General features: G+C 57.8%; 1 protein-coding gene across 1 annotated transcript in view; it reads left to right on the top strand.

The window, feature by feature from the left end:
* The window catches only part of TMC3 (transmembrane channel like 3), a 98,847-nt gene extending 85,648 nt beyond the window's left edge, over positions 1 to 13,199 (top strand). Inside the window, exons 13-23 of the mRNA XM_024561914.3 lie at positions 2,404 to 2,482; positions 3,519 to 3,758; positions 4,407 to 4,535; positions 4,769 to 4,836; positions 5,452 to 5,580; positions 7,128 to 7,238; positions 7,823 to 7,948; positions 8,552 to 8,630; positions 9,776 to 9,818; positions 11,009 to 11,264; positions 11,992 to 13,199. Coding sequence (XP_024417682.3) covers positions 2,404 to 2,482; positions 3,519 to 3,758; positions 4,407 to 4,535; positions 4,769 to 4,836; positions 5,452 to 5,580; positions 7,128 to 7,238; positions 7,823 to 7,948; positions 8,552 to 8,630; positions 9,776 to 9,818; positions 11,009 to 11,264; positions 11,992 to 12,820 — 2,089 coding nt within the window. The 3' untranslated portion in view covers positions 12,821 to 13,199. The remainder of the gene's footprint in view (positions 1 to 2,403; positions 2,483 to 3,518; positions 3,759 to 4,406; positions 4,536 to 4,768; positions 4,837 to 5,451; positions 5,581 to 7,127; positions 7,239 to 7,822; positions 7,949 to 8,551; positions 8,631 to 9,775; positions 9,819 to 11,008; positions 11,265 to 11,991) is intronic.
* The last annotated feature ends 956 nt before the right edge of the window (positions 13,200 to 14,155 follow it).

Consider the following 14,155-nt stretch of genomic DNA (forward strand, 5'->3'; position numbering starts at 1 on the left):
TTCCCCTGTGGGTGCATACCAAGGTGAGCAGGGTGCACGGGGGGGGGTGGGGGGGGTGGGGGGGTGGTCAGAGAGACAGAGAAGCGGGGCATGAGGAAGGAGCAGATGGGAAAAGCAGGCACCAGAGAGAGGACCAAGATGGCAGAGCATGTGTCTGGCCCCTCCCTGCTGCATCCTCCATGGGCTGACTGGAGGTGAGTGGGACCCATGTGCTTTTCCAGACAGGAGACAGACGTAAAGCTTTGCTTCTAATTTCTGAAGAGGTGCTTGGGGATAAGCCAGAGGGTCAGTGGGATCAACGTAGACCTGAGCCACCTGGGGTGGTCCTGGGGCCCCCCACCCCGTGGGGGTCAGAGCAGCTACCGTGTTCCACTTCTAGAGACGGCTCTCAGGGGTGGTCTTTTCACCTGCACATTAGGCCGGGAGGTTCAGGGAAGATTGTTAGACTGGGCATGGGCCGAGCTCACGGCCAGGGCCCTGCTCACCGGCCCCAGCCCACCGGGCCTGTGCTGGTCTCACCACGTCCCCTCTGTAACACGGAGCATGTGCTGCAGAACCAGCCTGCACAGCCACTGTGGGGAGGGCCCCTCTTCAGGAGCTGGCCAGTGCTCTCCGTAGGGTGGTGGTTGTAGATTTCGTGGCTGATATGGTCTCTGTTGCACCTGCCGAACCCTGAGGCTGGAGCAGCAAAGTGGCCTCTGATCCATGGTATGTGACCAAAGGGTGTGGCTGTGTCCCTCATCACTTGATTCACAAAATAGGTGAGGGTAGCATTTCACATAGAGGCCGTAATTTTCCACCCTCTGAAACCACCTGTCGTCTTAGAGAAGGAAGAACATGACTAGAAAGAGTAGGGGCCTGTAGAACCACCCCACCCCTGCCCTCACAACGCATGGCCGCTCTGGGGTGATTGGCAACCCTGTCTGGGCACCTGGTCTTCCCACCCCGAGAGGCGTGTCCTTGAGCCGGGAGCACAGCGCCTTCCCTGGCGCCTTCCCCAGCAGCCGGCAGTGGGGGAGTCCATGCTGTCACTGCGTTGGGTCCAACAGCAGCCCGGCTGCACAGAGGGGCCTCATCTCTCATGCTCTCAATGAGAGACACCGGCACCGAGTTCTGGTAACAAGGGCCAGATGTGCTATCTTTTTTTTCTTGTTCCTCACCTGAGGATATGTTTACTGACTTTGAGACAGAGCAACATCGATCGGTCGCCTCCCATGCTTTCCCTGACTGGGGGTGGAACCCATAGCCTTTTTTCGTGCACAGGACGCTGCTCCAACCGGCTGAGCCAGCGGTCCAGGAGGAGATGCTATGACGCATTTCCTTAGCACTGTGGACTTGCCAGCAGGCTCTGTACCTTTCAGCCAGGCGCAGGGGCCAGTGCAGGGGCGGACGGTGGGGGCTGCCACCTGCGGTTCTTTCTCCCTTGAGCCAGAGCTCACCCAGGCTGCTGGGGTCCTGGCCTGACACGGAAATCAGTCCTTTCACAGGCCACAGGGGACACCAACGTGGTCATAGCCGTGCCCACAGGCTGCCCTGCCTGCTCTCTGCATGACCCTGCACACAGGTGTCAGCTCTGCACCCAAGGTGGGGGGGGCAGTGGGGCCTCTTTTCTGTGTGATGAAGCTGCTTTCCCTCTTCTCTGAACTGGCGCTGGTTTCAAGGCACTCAGCGCGCTAGCCGCTGTGCCTGGGAGGTGTGTGTTAATGGGCCGTTTTCCCTCCTCATTGCTTTTTCCCAGACTGGCGTCTGAGCAGAGTTCAGGCTGCATCCTGGGAAACTACATGATGTGTTTCCCAGACCTGCTGCCTCGGGGGAAACTGGGCCCGAGGCTTTGACTGCCGGCTGGCCGAGGCTGTTGCTGGCAGACCTCGTGCTCTCCGCCCCACAGTGCTCACAGCCTCGGCCCTCGGAGCCTGGGGGCTCGGCCTGTGTGTCAGAGCCAGACCCCCCAGACCCTGAACTTGCACCCTGCCTGTCTGTAACTGTGTGAGCAGCCTGGGCTGGTCACTCAGCGCCCCCCATGGCTGTGTGCTTTCCCCTGCGTGGGTTCATACCTATGTGAACCCCACAGGGCCAGAGAGTGAGACGAGCTACTGCCTTACAAATCCCTTCCTAAACCAGGAAGCACGACACAGACATGCGCGGGGTTTCTCCTGCACTTCAGGGCTGCTGGTGAGGCCTCGCTCTCCCTGCTGCTCTGGCAGTGTGCACGCGGAGCTGAGCGGCACGGGCCACGGGGCACCCTAGTCCCCGACCGCCCAGCTGAGGGAGCGGGGTGGGGTCTGGATGCTGTGTCTTTTGAATGCACCCAGGGTGGCAGGCACTGGGTTAGCCTCGCCGTGACGGTCACCCCTCCACGGCGGCAGGTCTGCAACCACGGGCTTCTGCGGTCTTGTCTCTCAGGGTCCTTGTGCTGTACCTGGGGAACCTCTACAGCCTGATCATCGCGCTACTGGACAAGGTCAACAGCATGAGCACTGAGGTGAGTGCCCATCCCGGGCAGCGGCCGCCCCACCACCGCCACACACACAGATGGATACTCAGACACACAGGCCTGCGTGTGCACAGACACGCGCACAGACAGGCAGGCTTACACATTCACAGACGTACACATACAAGACAGACATGCACAGACAGACAGGCACACCTAGGGTGGTCGTCATTGTCGTCGACATCCCATTGAAGACTCCACTCACCTGTGGTCTTCTCAAGGCGGGGAGAGGAGAATCAGCCCTATTCGCAAGGTAGAGAGACTGAGGCTGGGGTTCACGGTGAGGAAGTGACCGTGCTGGTATGAGAGCACATGTGGGTCTCTGGGCTGCGGCTCTCTCTGTCTGCTGTCCCGTTTCCTTGAATTCCACCAGCAGAAGCTGTCGACCCCTCTTGGGGCGGATCAGCAGGCTGAGGCTCTGAGAACGGGATGGGGGGATGTCCAGAGCAGGCCTCGGGGGTGCCACCCTCAGCCTAGGTAGCCTGAGAGTTCATCTTAAACCTGTCCCTCCTGTGAGGGGGCTCCACAAGGTGGGGTGGGGGCAGGGAGGAGGGGGAGGTTTCTCAGGGTTGGTCATGTGGCCGTGCGCACCAGCACTGAATGCCAGGGTGCGTGAGGCAGAAGAGGGGACAGTGATGGCTCTGCGTCCAGGCCAGGGTGTTGTGGAGATGGCGCCCTGACCCGCCCCTCACCAGCTGAGAGGCCTCAGGCGTGTGACTTCAGTTGGCTGAGTTTGGTGCCCAGGCATGCTTGCCTGACGCTGTGAGGGTGAATAGACATAGCATGTCCTACCCAGAACAGCCTCAGCCGGCCACTCGGAACCACTGAATGCTGTGCCTTCCAGCTCTGTGTTCCGTTACTGGGTCCGAGTCTAGTCCAGTGGCCTTCTGCCAAGCTGGAGAGAGAGGGACGGAGACAGAGGGGCAGAGGTCTCAGGAGGTATTATCCCTGAGCAGGGCAGTGATGTCCTTGTACCCACATTGGGCACGGACATGTGGACAGCCTTTTTCATTCCCTCCCTCCACAGGAGGCTGCTGCCAAAAATACTACCAGCCACTGGCTGGATGCCACCACCTCCTTTGCCACTAGGACGGCCCTTGCAGGGGAGAAGTGGTCCACGCCGGGGCCGGGGCTCGGGAGAAACAGCACGTGGGCCCTGGCATCGGCCAGTGTCCCAGCTTCCACCTGGGCACTCTCCGCGGCCAACCAGACCGCCGCCAAAACCCTGGGCCTGCAGGACCAGTGCTGGGAAACCTACGTCGGGCAGGTGCTCCCCTTCTCCCTGCGAGGCCTTCCATGTCCGTGTCTGCCCCCAACTCTTGCAGGCCTCTCCAGTGCCACTGTCCCTTATTTATAGAGAAGGACAGTAAGGTCCACCGATGGTGTAGGGTTCTCCCGGTCTCCACATCAGTGACAATAACAAAGATTCATGTCACATTGCCTGTGCACTGGGCCCTGTTCTGAGTGCTTAGGCCTCATGAGAACCCTGCTATTATCATCATTATAGGCACAGATGAGGAAACTGAGGCACAAGAGGTTAAATGGTCTGTTCAAGGACACAGAGAGGATGGGCACAACCCAGGCACCTGCCCCGAGCTCTGCTCCGACCCCGTCTTCCACACACTATTTCATATAGATCCTCAACCCTCGTCTCAAAGCCCCGAAACCACCACAGGCCTTCGTGAGCACTCTGCCGCTGAGATCTGCAGACCTCAGCTGTCTCCTGCTTCCGTGTCACACTGACCGTGGATGTCAAAACTCAAAGGAGCCATGCTCACGGAGCCCCGTTATGTGCTAGGAATGAATTAGATGGGCCAGGGCCTCCAGGTCCCAGGAATGAGCTGCTGGGAGCCAGAAGGGAGAGGAGGGCAGGGTGGGTCCGGCCATGGTGGCACCGAGGACACTTGTGTTTCAGGAGATGCTGAAGCTGTCCATCATCGACATGCTCTTCACCGTGGCCAGCATCCTGCTCATCGACTTCTTCCGGGGTCTCTTCGTTCGGTACCTCAGTGACTACTGCTGCTGGGACCTGGAGAGCAAGTTTGTAAGTGAGAGGCTGTGTCTGTCGGGGAAGCTCTTGTGGCCAGATGCATCCTGTGCTGGCATCTGGGCTGGGGGGCAGGTGGGAGGGATGAGGGAGAGGGTGAACAGAGCGGAGTCTCCGCCTTGCTCCTCCGTGACTTTTTGCTGGGGCGGCCAGGCAGATGGTGGTCCCCACGTGCCCCCACAAGCAGAACGCCCCCTGCATGGCCGTCAGTGTGTGTGCTTCTCTTGCAGCCAGAATATGGAGAGTTCAAGATCGCAGAGAACGTGCTGCACCTAGTTTACAACCAAGGAATGATCTGGTGGGTGTTGCAGCCCCTTCGTGCCTTTGCTCGCAGCTCCTGCGGGCAGGCGTTTTCACTGAGTCTGACAGGATGTGGCCGTGATAAACGCAGTTCCCTGGGGCAGCCCAGTTCTCACCGACTGACGTGGTCAGTCTCTCCCAAAAGTGTCTCGCTTTGGACGAAGCAGGGTCGTCCACCCCTTTATGCATGGGTAAATCCCTTCATTTCCCCAGCCCTACCTTCTATGTCTGCAAACTTCCAGCAGTTACCTCTTTTTTTCATGATTGCCAAATATTAGGTCAGCTAAAATGTGTGAGGTCAAGTGGGAAATGTATTAGCTTTCACCACAGACAGAGCTTGCCCCAAGCTGTAGTAGTCTGTTATTCGCCTCGTCACCAGAAGAGGGTGCTCTCTCCCTCACTCAGTGTGAAGAGAAAGACAAAGTGGGTATTTTAAAGTAGGATGGCTACTCCTGCAGAAGCAACTTGCTCTGTCTGCAGAAGGTGGAAGGTTGAGGCTCAGACCCTTGGGGGGCTTCCCCAGTTCTTTAGGCACAAGGCATACACCCCAGGGTCTCAGAACTACGACAAGCTGAAGAGAACACGTGCTCACTGGTGTCCCTCTCGGTTCCAGGATGGGGTCCTTCTTCTCCCCGTGTCTCCCCGCCTTCAATGTCCTCAAACTGGTTGGGCTCATGTACCTGAGGAGCTGGGCCGTGCTCACCTGCAACGTGCCCCACCAGCAGGTATTCCGGGCATCCAGGTGAGTAGGGCCACATCCATGTCACCCAGAGAACTTACCGTGCAGGCCTCATCCAGGGTGTCCCCCTGCAGGGCTCCCAGCTCCCTGCCCGTCCCCCAGTGCACCTCCTCCAGGAAGCTGTCCTGGGGCCCCACCCTCGGAAGTAGTCATCACTCCTCACACGCTCTGAGAGACTTAGTAATCCTGAAGTGTAGCAATCCAGTGGAAAGTGCACTCACACAGATACCCAGTGTGACGCACTCAGGAATGAACACAGGAATGTGCCCGGCACCCAGATCTGGAACAACAGGGGCGTCCCAGAGAGGCCCTGGCTCTGGGTGCAGTCACTGCTGACCCTGGAAACGCCCTCGTTCCGCTGGGGCTCCCTTTCCAGGGGCGGAGCTGCACATGCAGGTGCGCCTGGTTTCTGGCTTCTTGCCCTCGTGTTGCTGAGGACAGAACCCCAGTGTCTTCATCCGTGCCAAGGGTGGGTGCAGGGGTTGTTCCCAGCTCCTGGCTGCATGAATAATGCTCCCTGGGCCTTCTCCTGGGTGCCTTTTGCTGGGAGACACCCAGGTGTACAACAGCTGGGTCGTGGGGTGTGCGTTTGTTCACACTTAGCTGACCAGGACAAAAGGTTTCCTGCGTGGACACGCCCTTGACCCTCCCACATTATTCAGGGAGGGGCCCAGTTGTCCCATGGCCCAGGCAATGCTTCTTTTTCTCCTGTGGTTTTTTTTATTTTTAAAGAATTTAGAACACATTTTGAACACATTAATTCAAGCTTATCAAGCTCATTTATTTTATTTTGACATAATAGTTATTGTGTGGATCTCTACTGGTGACTTTCATACTTTTTGACCATGACCGAGTTCGATCTGCATAGTACGTGTATACGCATTACAGATAGGTAGCTACAGTGTGTGTATAGTAGACATGGGTATACAGAGTAGAAAGAGAAAGAGGTTCCACACACTAGCACTCGTGACTTGCTACGTTCTGTGCATTCTGGTGTTTCTTTTCTGGTCTAAACTCTGGGATTAAAGACAGAGACGGAGGGAGCGAGTGGAGAGTCCCCACAGGGGTGGACATTCACACCCTCTGGGGACCCGAGCGCCCGCTCAGGGCCCAGGGCCTCATCAGGCAGAACGCTTCACTTGAGCAGCCAGGAGCAGGCAGGGCGAGAGGCAAGAGAGTCAAGAACCATAAGCGAAGGAGCCCAGCCATCCTGAGAGGTCGAGGTGTGGGCAAGACAGGAAGTCATTAAGTAAGGACCCAGGTGGGGGAAACAGAGGTTCTAAGGATTTTCCATGAATTAAGCTTATTAGGTGACAGCCATGGGTTTGCCTCTCTCTTGGTTCCAGGTGGGCAGTGCTCGGCAGACATGCAGGAGACGGACCAGTTGGGCTGGGCGACCTGTGACCCTCTGACAGACCCCCTCTAGACGATGGGGGAAGACACCTTCTCTGTTTGCAGAGTGGGGCCAGTTTTCAAGTCTGTGCTCCAGCCGTAGGTCACTGGTGCCTGGCCATGAGTGAACTCAGCACATGGCTGCCGGTTTCTTGCAGGTCCAACAACTTCTACCTGGCCATGCTGCTGTTCATGCTGTTCCTCTGCATGCTGCCCACCATGTTTGCCATCGTCCGGTATAAGCCGTCTCTCCACTGCGGGCCCTTCAGGCAAGTGCTTCTGTCCCTGCCGGCCCCGTGTTGGCCTGTCCTGCTCACACACCAGGACAGAAGCAGGGACCCACGGCCAGTGTCCTCCAGTGTGCCCGTCTCGGCACTCCTCGCAAGGAGGCGCATCCCATGTAGAGTCAGAAAGGACAGCAGCCTTGCTCTGGTGCTAGAAAGAGCTTCTACCTGCTCAGTCCTCCCCTTCCAGAATGCAGAAGGCTTTTACTGAAGGGCAGTCCTCGTCGCTCTTGATTCCACATTGTCGTGCGTTGAGGCAGAAACCCCTCGAGTTACCTCTGCCGAGCTCTTAATCCATTTCAGTCCATTTATGGAACATTTAGAGTCTGCATTTTTGTGCACTATGAAAAGACACACATACCCTGTGGTTTCCGACCCACCTTCAAAGCTGTGTGTTAAGCAGGTGACTCTGTAGGCCACCATGGTAGCAAGGCTGCTTGTCATTTACGTCCAGGCGTACACTCCTGCTTTGTAACTGACCCTGAGGCATGCCCACCAGCCAACCAGGAGCCACAGTTCTCTCTCTCTCTCTCACTCTCTGTCTCTCTCTCTTGCCCTCTCCCTCACAGTGGGCAAGAGAAAATTTACGACATCGTGTCAGAAACAATCGAGAAGGACTTTCCTGCGTGGTTCAGCTCTGCAGTCAGGCACGTCAGCAGCCCCGTGGTGATCCTGCCGGCGGTGCTGCTGCTCCTGTGAGTGCCGCGCATGCCCCCGCCAGCCCTGGGGTTGCTGCATGTTTGGCCAACTAGGGAGCACTGTTTCCCAACAGTTACACAAAATCAGTGAGTTTGCTCAAGTCACTCACAGGGCCCGAGGACCTAAGCAGGGGCTGAGGACAGGCAGGAGCTACAGCATGACCAGCGCATCCACAGCATCGATCCCTCACTGCGGCCACTGTGTGGGGTTGGGTGGCATTGACGTCATGCTGTTCTCCAGACAGTCTCAGGCGGGCCCCTTGTAGTGCAGCTGGCAGCTTCTGCCAGCTGTGGGTTCAAGGACCCAGTGCTCCTAGCCTGGTAGACCAGAAACTCCCCTTCCGTCTTCGCCCCTCTTTCACCACTGTGATCCATGCAGAATCCCAGGCCAGGGGGGTTGCTGTGCAAAGCAAGGCAAGGAGAGGAAAGCAGCTCCTTTCCCGTGCTCCTGGGTTGAGAACTGCTGAGACCTTCTGTCCTCCGGGGAGGGGGCGGTGGCTGGCCCCAGTCCAGCCTGGGATCCTGTTTCCTGCCACCCAGCCAAGCAGGGAGCGTGGCGGTGTCGAGGTTCACTGAGCGCCCTGTGCTGTTCTATCCTAGCATGCTCATCTACTACCTGCAGAGCATCGCGCGGTCCCTGAAGCTCAGCAACCACCAGCTCAAAGTGCAGATCCAGAATGCAAGTATTGTGTCGTCTTTGCTGTTGTGTCTTCTTTGCTGTTGTGTCTTCTGCACGCCATGCCTCACCAGCAGGGGACACTAGCGAGGTCTCACATTTTCAAATCACAGGACTCTGCGACACCTGGTAGGGTTCAAGGCCACTCCTCCTCCCTCCCAGGATCTCCCACAGTCATTTCTAAGAACCCCCAGCCACAGGGATGGCACCCACCTTCCCAGGAACGAGGCTGCCTGTGCTTGTCGATGCCCGAGTGCTTCTGCTCCGCCTGTTGGCTGAGCCTGGCCCCCCAAGTGTGGGCCCTCCTGCAGGCTGGGCTGCACAGGAGAGGAGGGGAAGGGGCCCTGGAGCCCACATCAGCTTGGGCCTCTGGACCCAAAGGCCGTGTTTGGAATGAGAGACCACCTTTTTCGTATCGTCCTTTCTGGTGGTCCTTACCCTGTCTCCCCTCTGGGCCTCAGACCTTCACTGGCAGAACAGTCAGAGGGGGCCCAGCTGTCCCCCGTCCCTCCACAGTTTCCCCTCCTCCCCGCACACCTGTGCTGCAACCCCTGGGCCAGCACTAGGGCGAGGCAAGGGAGGCATGGCTGTCCCATCTGAGGAGGCACGACTCTCGAGATCATACCTGACCGTGCACAACGCCATAAATGCGGCCCCTGGACACCTTGCTGGCGTCACCCTGTCCCAGAACCACATGCCAGAGACTTCCACTTGTTTATCTTTAAAAAACAAAACAAAACAAAACAAAAAAAACACCTCTCATGAATATCAATTTGTGTAAAGAAATACTAGTTCCAGAAATACTTATAAAAGAAGGGCATCTGGGGTGGCAGAGGGCGTTTTTGTGGAAAGACATGTCTCCCATGTTGTCACTTCACGTGTTGGTGGCAGTGTCTCGGGCCAATCCCTACTGGCAGAATCTAGGTGGTCTGACTGGTGGTGGGAGATAAAACCTGCTGGGGACAAAACTCGCAGGGGGTCAGCGTTCCTTCGCTCAGCTTCCTGACCTGAGCCCGGGCGTGCCGTCCCTGGGGGCAGAGTCAGTCAGTTCAGTCCTGGCCGAGGATGCGTCATTTCCCCCGAGTACAGTATTTGTTAGCGCTTCCTGCTCATCACAAACAAACGTGTGATTATCGTTTATGTTCTAGGCAAGGTCTGAAGATAAGAGGAAGGTCGCCCAGATGGTGGAAGGTGAGTTTACAGAAAAACACGTGGTGATGTCTTACTGGTCCGGCATTTAAAAATAGAGCAGTTTAAGGCAGCATCAAAAATTCCCAATAAACTCTGGTTTCACTGTTGTGTAGGCACACTAAAGTAAGATCTAGGGATACAAACGGTTTAAATCTAAGATTTTTACATTATACCCAGGCTTATGACTAAAACGTGTATGAAATCAGAAGGAAATTTTGAAGTAGAAGAAAAAAAGCAGCAAAAAAATCTGGAGAAAACCTGTAAGAACTTAGATGAAGATGTTCACTTTTGCGCACTTCTGTCCTTGTCTCGTTTCTTCCCTGCGAGGCCCCTCCTCAGGCCTCGTCCCCGCCAGGGTCCCACTTCCTCAGGAGAGGCCCTCCCTGTGTCTCGCCTGATGGGCAGTGTGACGGGCAGGCCAGCCCAACATCACAGTCCTCGGGAGAAGCCCACACCGGGGGGGCACATCCCTCCCATTGTCTCCAGCTGTACCTGGAGCTCAGAGGGGACAGGAGACACACCCCAAGAACCGTGAGAATTAGGAGCCGAAGTCTGGTGGCCTGAGAGTCAGCAGACTGACTCTCTCGTCTGCTTTGCTTCTGAGCTGATTGGAAGGGGCTGTTCCCCAGTGGGCAGAGGCCTGAGGGTCCCGAGGCCCGTGGGCTATGCAGGAACACCACTGTGGAAAAAGCCTGCAGCCCACACTGGGAAAGCCTGCTCTGCTCTAATCGTCCAGTACTACTTCCTGAGGCAGCATCGTGGGCTTCCTCGGGGTAACAATGGAATTGTCCAGTGTCCACTTTCCAGTCCAGGCCACATATTTTTTTTCCAGAATGCTCTGTGACCTGTTTCCAGAAACTCATAACTGCCACAGGAGCTTTATTTCTCCACTATATATTTCTCTGGTTCAGGGACAACCAGAGCCCCAGCACTGGGGAATCAGCACATTGCCTCCTAGGGCTTCCGGTGGTGCCTGCAAAGCCTGGGGTTCACCTGGTCCCTTCTGTGGTACCTTCCCGCCCTGGCTTTCTGTGGTGTATGACGTATTTGCTGCCCCTGGGTTCAGTGTGTCTGGTGGTGCCAGCCCTTGGTAGCTGAGCCAGCTGTTGGACGTCACACGCCCTTGCAGTGAAGCAACCCTGAACGTGCCACCCCGAGGTACCTTCTCACAGCCCTCCCTCTTCCTGCAGCCCGAATCCAAACCCAGGAGGAAAGCACCAAGAGACTCGCAAAGGACAGTGACCTCGGCAGCCAGCTGTCCCTAACTCGCTCAGTGACACCCCAGAACAATGGCCATGTAGTCAGTTTCGACTCATCAAGCAGCAGGAGCGGCAGGGTGGAGACGGTCACCCGGCCCACGCCCCAGAGCCCCCAGCCAGGCCCCAGCAGCCCCAGCTCACCCCTTCCTGGCATCTCCAGATGCGGGCCAGCACATGACGCCAGCAGGTGAGCTTGTCTGCAGAACGGCTGGCACCTGCCTCTTGGAAAGGGCCATGTCGCTGGCCTGACACGGTAGTTGTGGGCTGGGCACGTTGTCAGCAAGGCTCTGTCTGTTATGTGGGTCCCACTGTTTGTCTCTCATTTGTGAGAGACGCGATCCCACCTGATGCTCCCACCGAACTCGTGGGGCGTGGTAGTTGGTTTCCATGTCACACAGTGAAAGCAGTGTAAATAAAATAAGGGGGGGGGGTGTGTTGTTTAAACGCAATGACTAAGTCTACAAAGAGCCTGAAATCGTGCTATATGTGATGTCGTCTGCATGTCCCAGTGGGGCCTTGATGAGAAGGAGGGGTTCCACTAGTCACAGCAGGCTCTGGGGACAGACTGTGAAGCTGGACACTTGTGTGGCAGAGTCGTGAGGAGTGTGCTCCTAACATGTGCACCACCAGTGCCAGTCCCATTGTGTGCTCCTGGGCCACATTAGCAAAGCCCCCAGTGTCCTCCCTGTAATTGCACGAGGCCCCTCGTCTTGCAGGGCTCTGAGCATTCCCACAGAGAACCGACCGGTTCAGGCCGGGTCCCAGTGCCCTGTGCATGCGGCGCGCGGGCACCCTGTAACCCAGCTGGCCGGGTTCCGAGAAAACTCCAGGAGAGCGCTGTCATCGCCCCCAGTGCTTGGAAGGCATGGGCTGAGAGCACCACGGCCACGTGCTTGACCGCCTCTGTCTTACAGGCACCAACGTGGTCCATGTGCAGGCCCAGGAGACCGTCCCCAGAACAGACCCTGCGCCCCTGTGGGGGTTACACCGCACACCGAGGACGCTCACTCAGAGCTTCTTCTGCGAAAAGACTGTGCGCCTGTTGGCCCTCCTCCCTGCAGACTGGGGGCCAGGAGGGCTCCCCAGCCCCATGCCCCCAGGTATGATCTCGTGAACAAGCGTGACTCCCACAGAACCCACCCAGGACTCTGGCCCGAAGGACACTTCCAGACACATGCCCTGTCGGACGGTGTGGAGATGTGCTCCAGGAACATGCGACCCTGCATGTCCTGGGCCCCCCAGTGGGCTCGCCCTGCGCAGCTGAGTGAGGAGGAGGAGACACCGAGGGGAGAGCTGAGCCACTGGCCTCCGCACCCGTGCTCTTGGGCAAACCTGCGTGGGGCTCCTCACTTTTACACCGGCAACAGGGCAGGGAGCCAGACCCTGGCCTCTGCGCACCAGGAACGGGGGCACCCCGAGTCTTGGAAGGACGGTTTTGATGGCCACCCTGACAGGCCAGTGCACGTGCACAGGCAGCTGTGCCCCCGGCATTCCCAACACCCACTGCACCCTGGGAGGCCCAGAGTCAAGCCCAAGTGCGAGCCGTCCCTCACAGACTCTGATTCCGTGTCGGCAGCATCCAGCAGTGACCTGCAGAGCAGCAGCACGGACCAGTACCTCCAGGTCTCCCACAGACACGGCAAGTCCCCGAGGGGGGTGGGCCGCGTCGGCAGGAGGAAGGCCGCATGGAGGAGGCAGAAGCTGACCGTGGACCTGAACGACCTGATCTGTTCACATGTCTAGCAGGTGCTTCTGGCGTTGGGTTTATGAGGGCAGGCCTCCCAGAGAGCCGGTGGGTCTGACAGCATGTGCCCCCATTTTGGAGAGAGAGATGAGTGTGCCGGTTGGTGTTTGTGATGTGGGGCGCATCCAGGAGCTGGCTGCCCATGGGGGTCTCCTGGATCCAGCACCTCCCACAGACTGGTGACCACAGTCCTAGGCCAGCCTGACAGCGAGGGCTGACAGCAGGGCCCCCGAGAAGCCTGCACTCGTCCTTAACCCTGTGCATGCGCCGTCCCCCAGCACACGCAGCTGGTTCTCCAATGAACACCCAGATCGAGGAGGCCGCCTGTGCAGACTGCACAGCGCCTGATTGGTTCACGGGAATATTCAGATTAGTGATGACGAGAGGAGCTGCCCCTTCTGTTGCCGGGGCCGTGTGTCTGTGCTGTCTCAGGACACCCATGTGGGGGCTGCAGAACCTACACGGCGTCTTGGTTCCTTTAACTGGGAAGGATGGGGTCAAAGGGCTTCAGGCTCCCGTGGACCCAGGATGGCAAACAACTTTGGCGTTCTTTCTCTTCACCACTCAGCTCTCCTCCCATTTGCTGACTGGTTTTCTCCCACTGCGGACAGGCTTCCTCCAGGCCATAGCTGGAGCAGGCATTCCCAGCCACGGGAAGTTCCGGGAGCACAGCACCCAGCTCATGAGCCCGGAAAGGACAGAGCTGTCCCTCACCCTCCAGGTTATCTTCCTGCCCGGGGCTGGGCCTGTGCAGTGTCACCGTGGGGGCTGGGGCAGCAGTGTGTGCTCCATCCCAGTCGCTGGGCGTGCACCCCACTCCTGTCCGTGACAGCCCGTCACTCCAAACTGTGCCTTTGCAGTTCCATCTACTCTACCTGACTGTGAGGGCCCTGGGGACAGGAATGGTGTTTATTCCTTTGTCACAGACACATAAAAGATACTGTGGAACATCCTTTTCTAACAGAGGGTCCCCGGACTTCCATGACGAGGGTCCCCTCTCGAACACGCTTGGTCTGGGGCTGTGACATGTGGCTCTTGGGGACACTGGAACACACTTGGAAGTCGGGCCTGTCCCAGCACCTGCAGGCTCACTGTCTGTGTGAGGGGGGGAGGTTGCGAGGGTCGCTGCACACCCAGGGTGAAGAGTGTGCGTCCCCTTCCAGGGGCAGCCCGGCTCAAGGGCACTCCGGCTGTTAGGAACAGTGCGAAGGCCAGGATGAGCCCTGGGCTAGTGGCGAACGTGGCGGTAATTGCTGTTGCACGGTGGTACTGGAGGGAGTCTCACAGACGCAATAAAAGCCCACGCTAACCCCACACACAGCCCCACCCCCACA

Source organism: Desmodus rotundus, chromosome 10 (genome assembly GCF_022682495.2).
Source record: "Desmodus rotundus isolate HL8 chromosome 10, HLdesRot8A.1, whole genome shotgun sequence".
NCBI classification, from domain to species: Eukaryota; Metazoa; Chordata; class Mammalia; order Chiroptera; family Phyllostomidae; genus Desmodus; species Desmodus rotundus.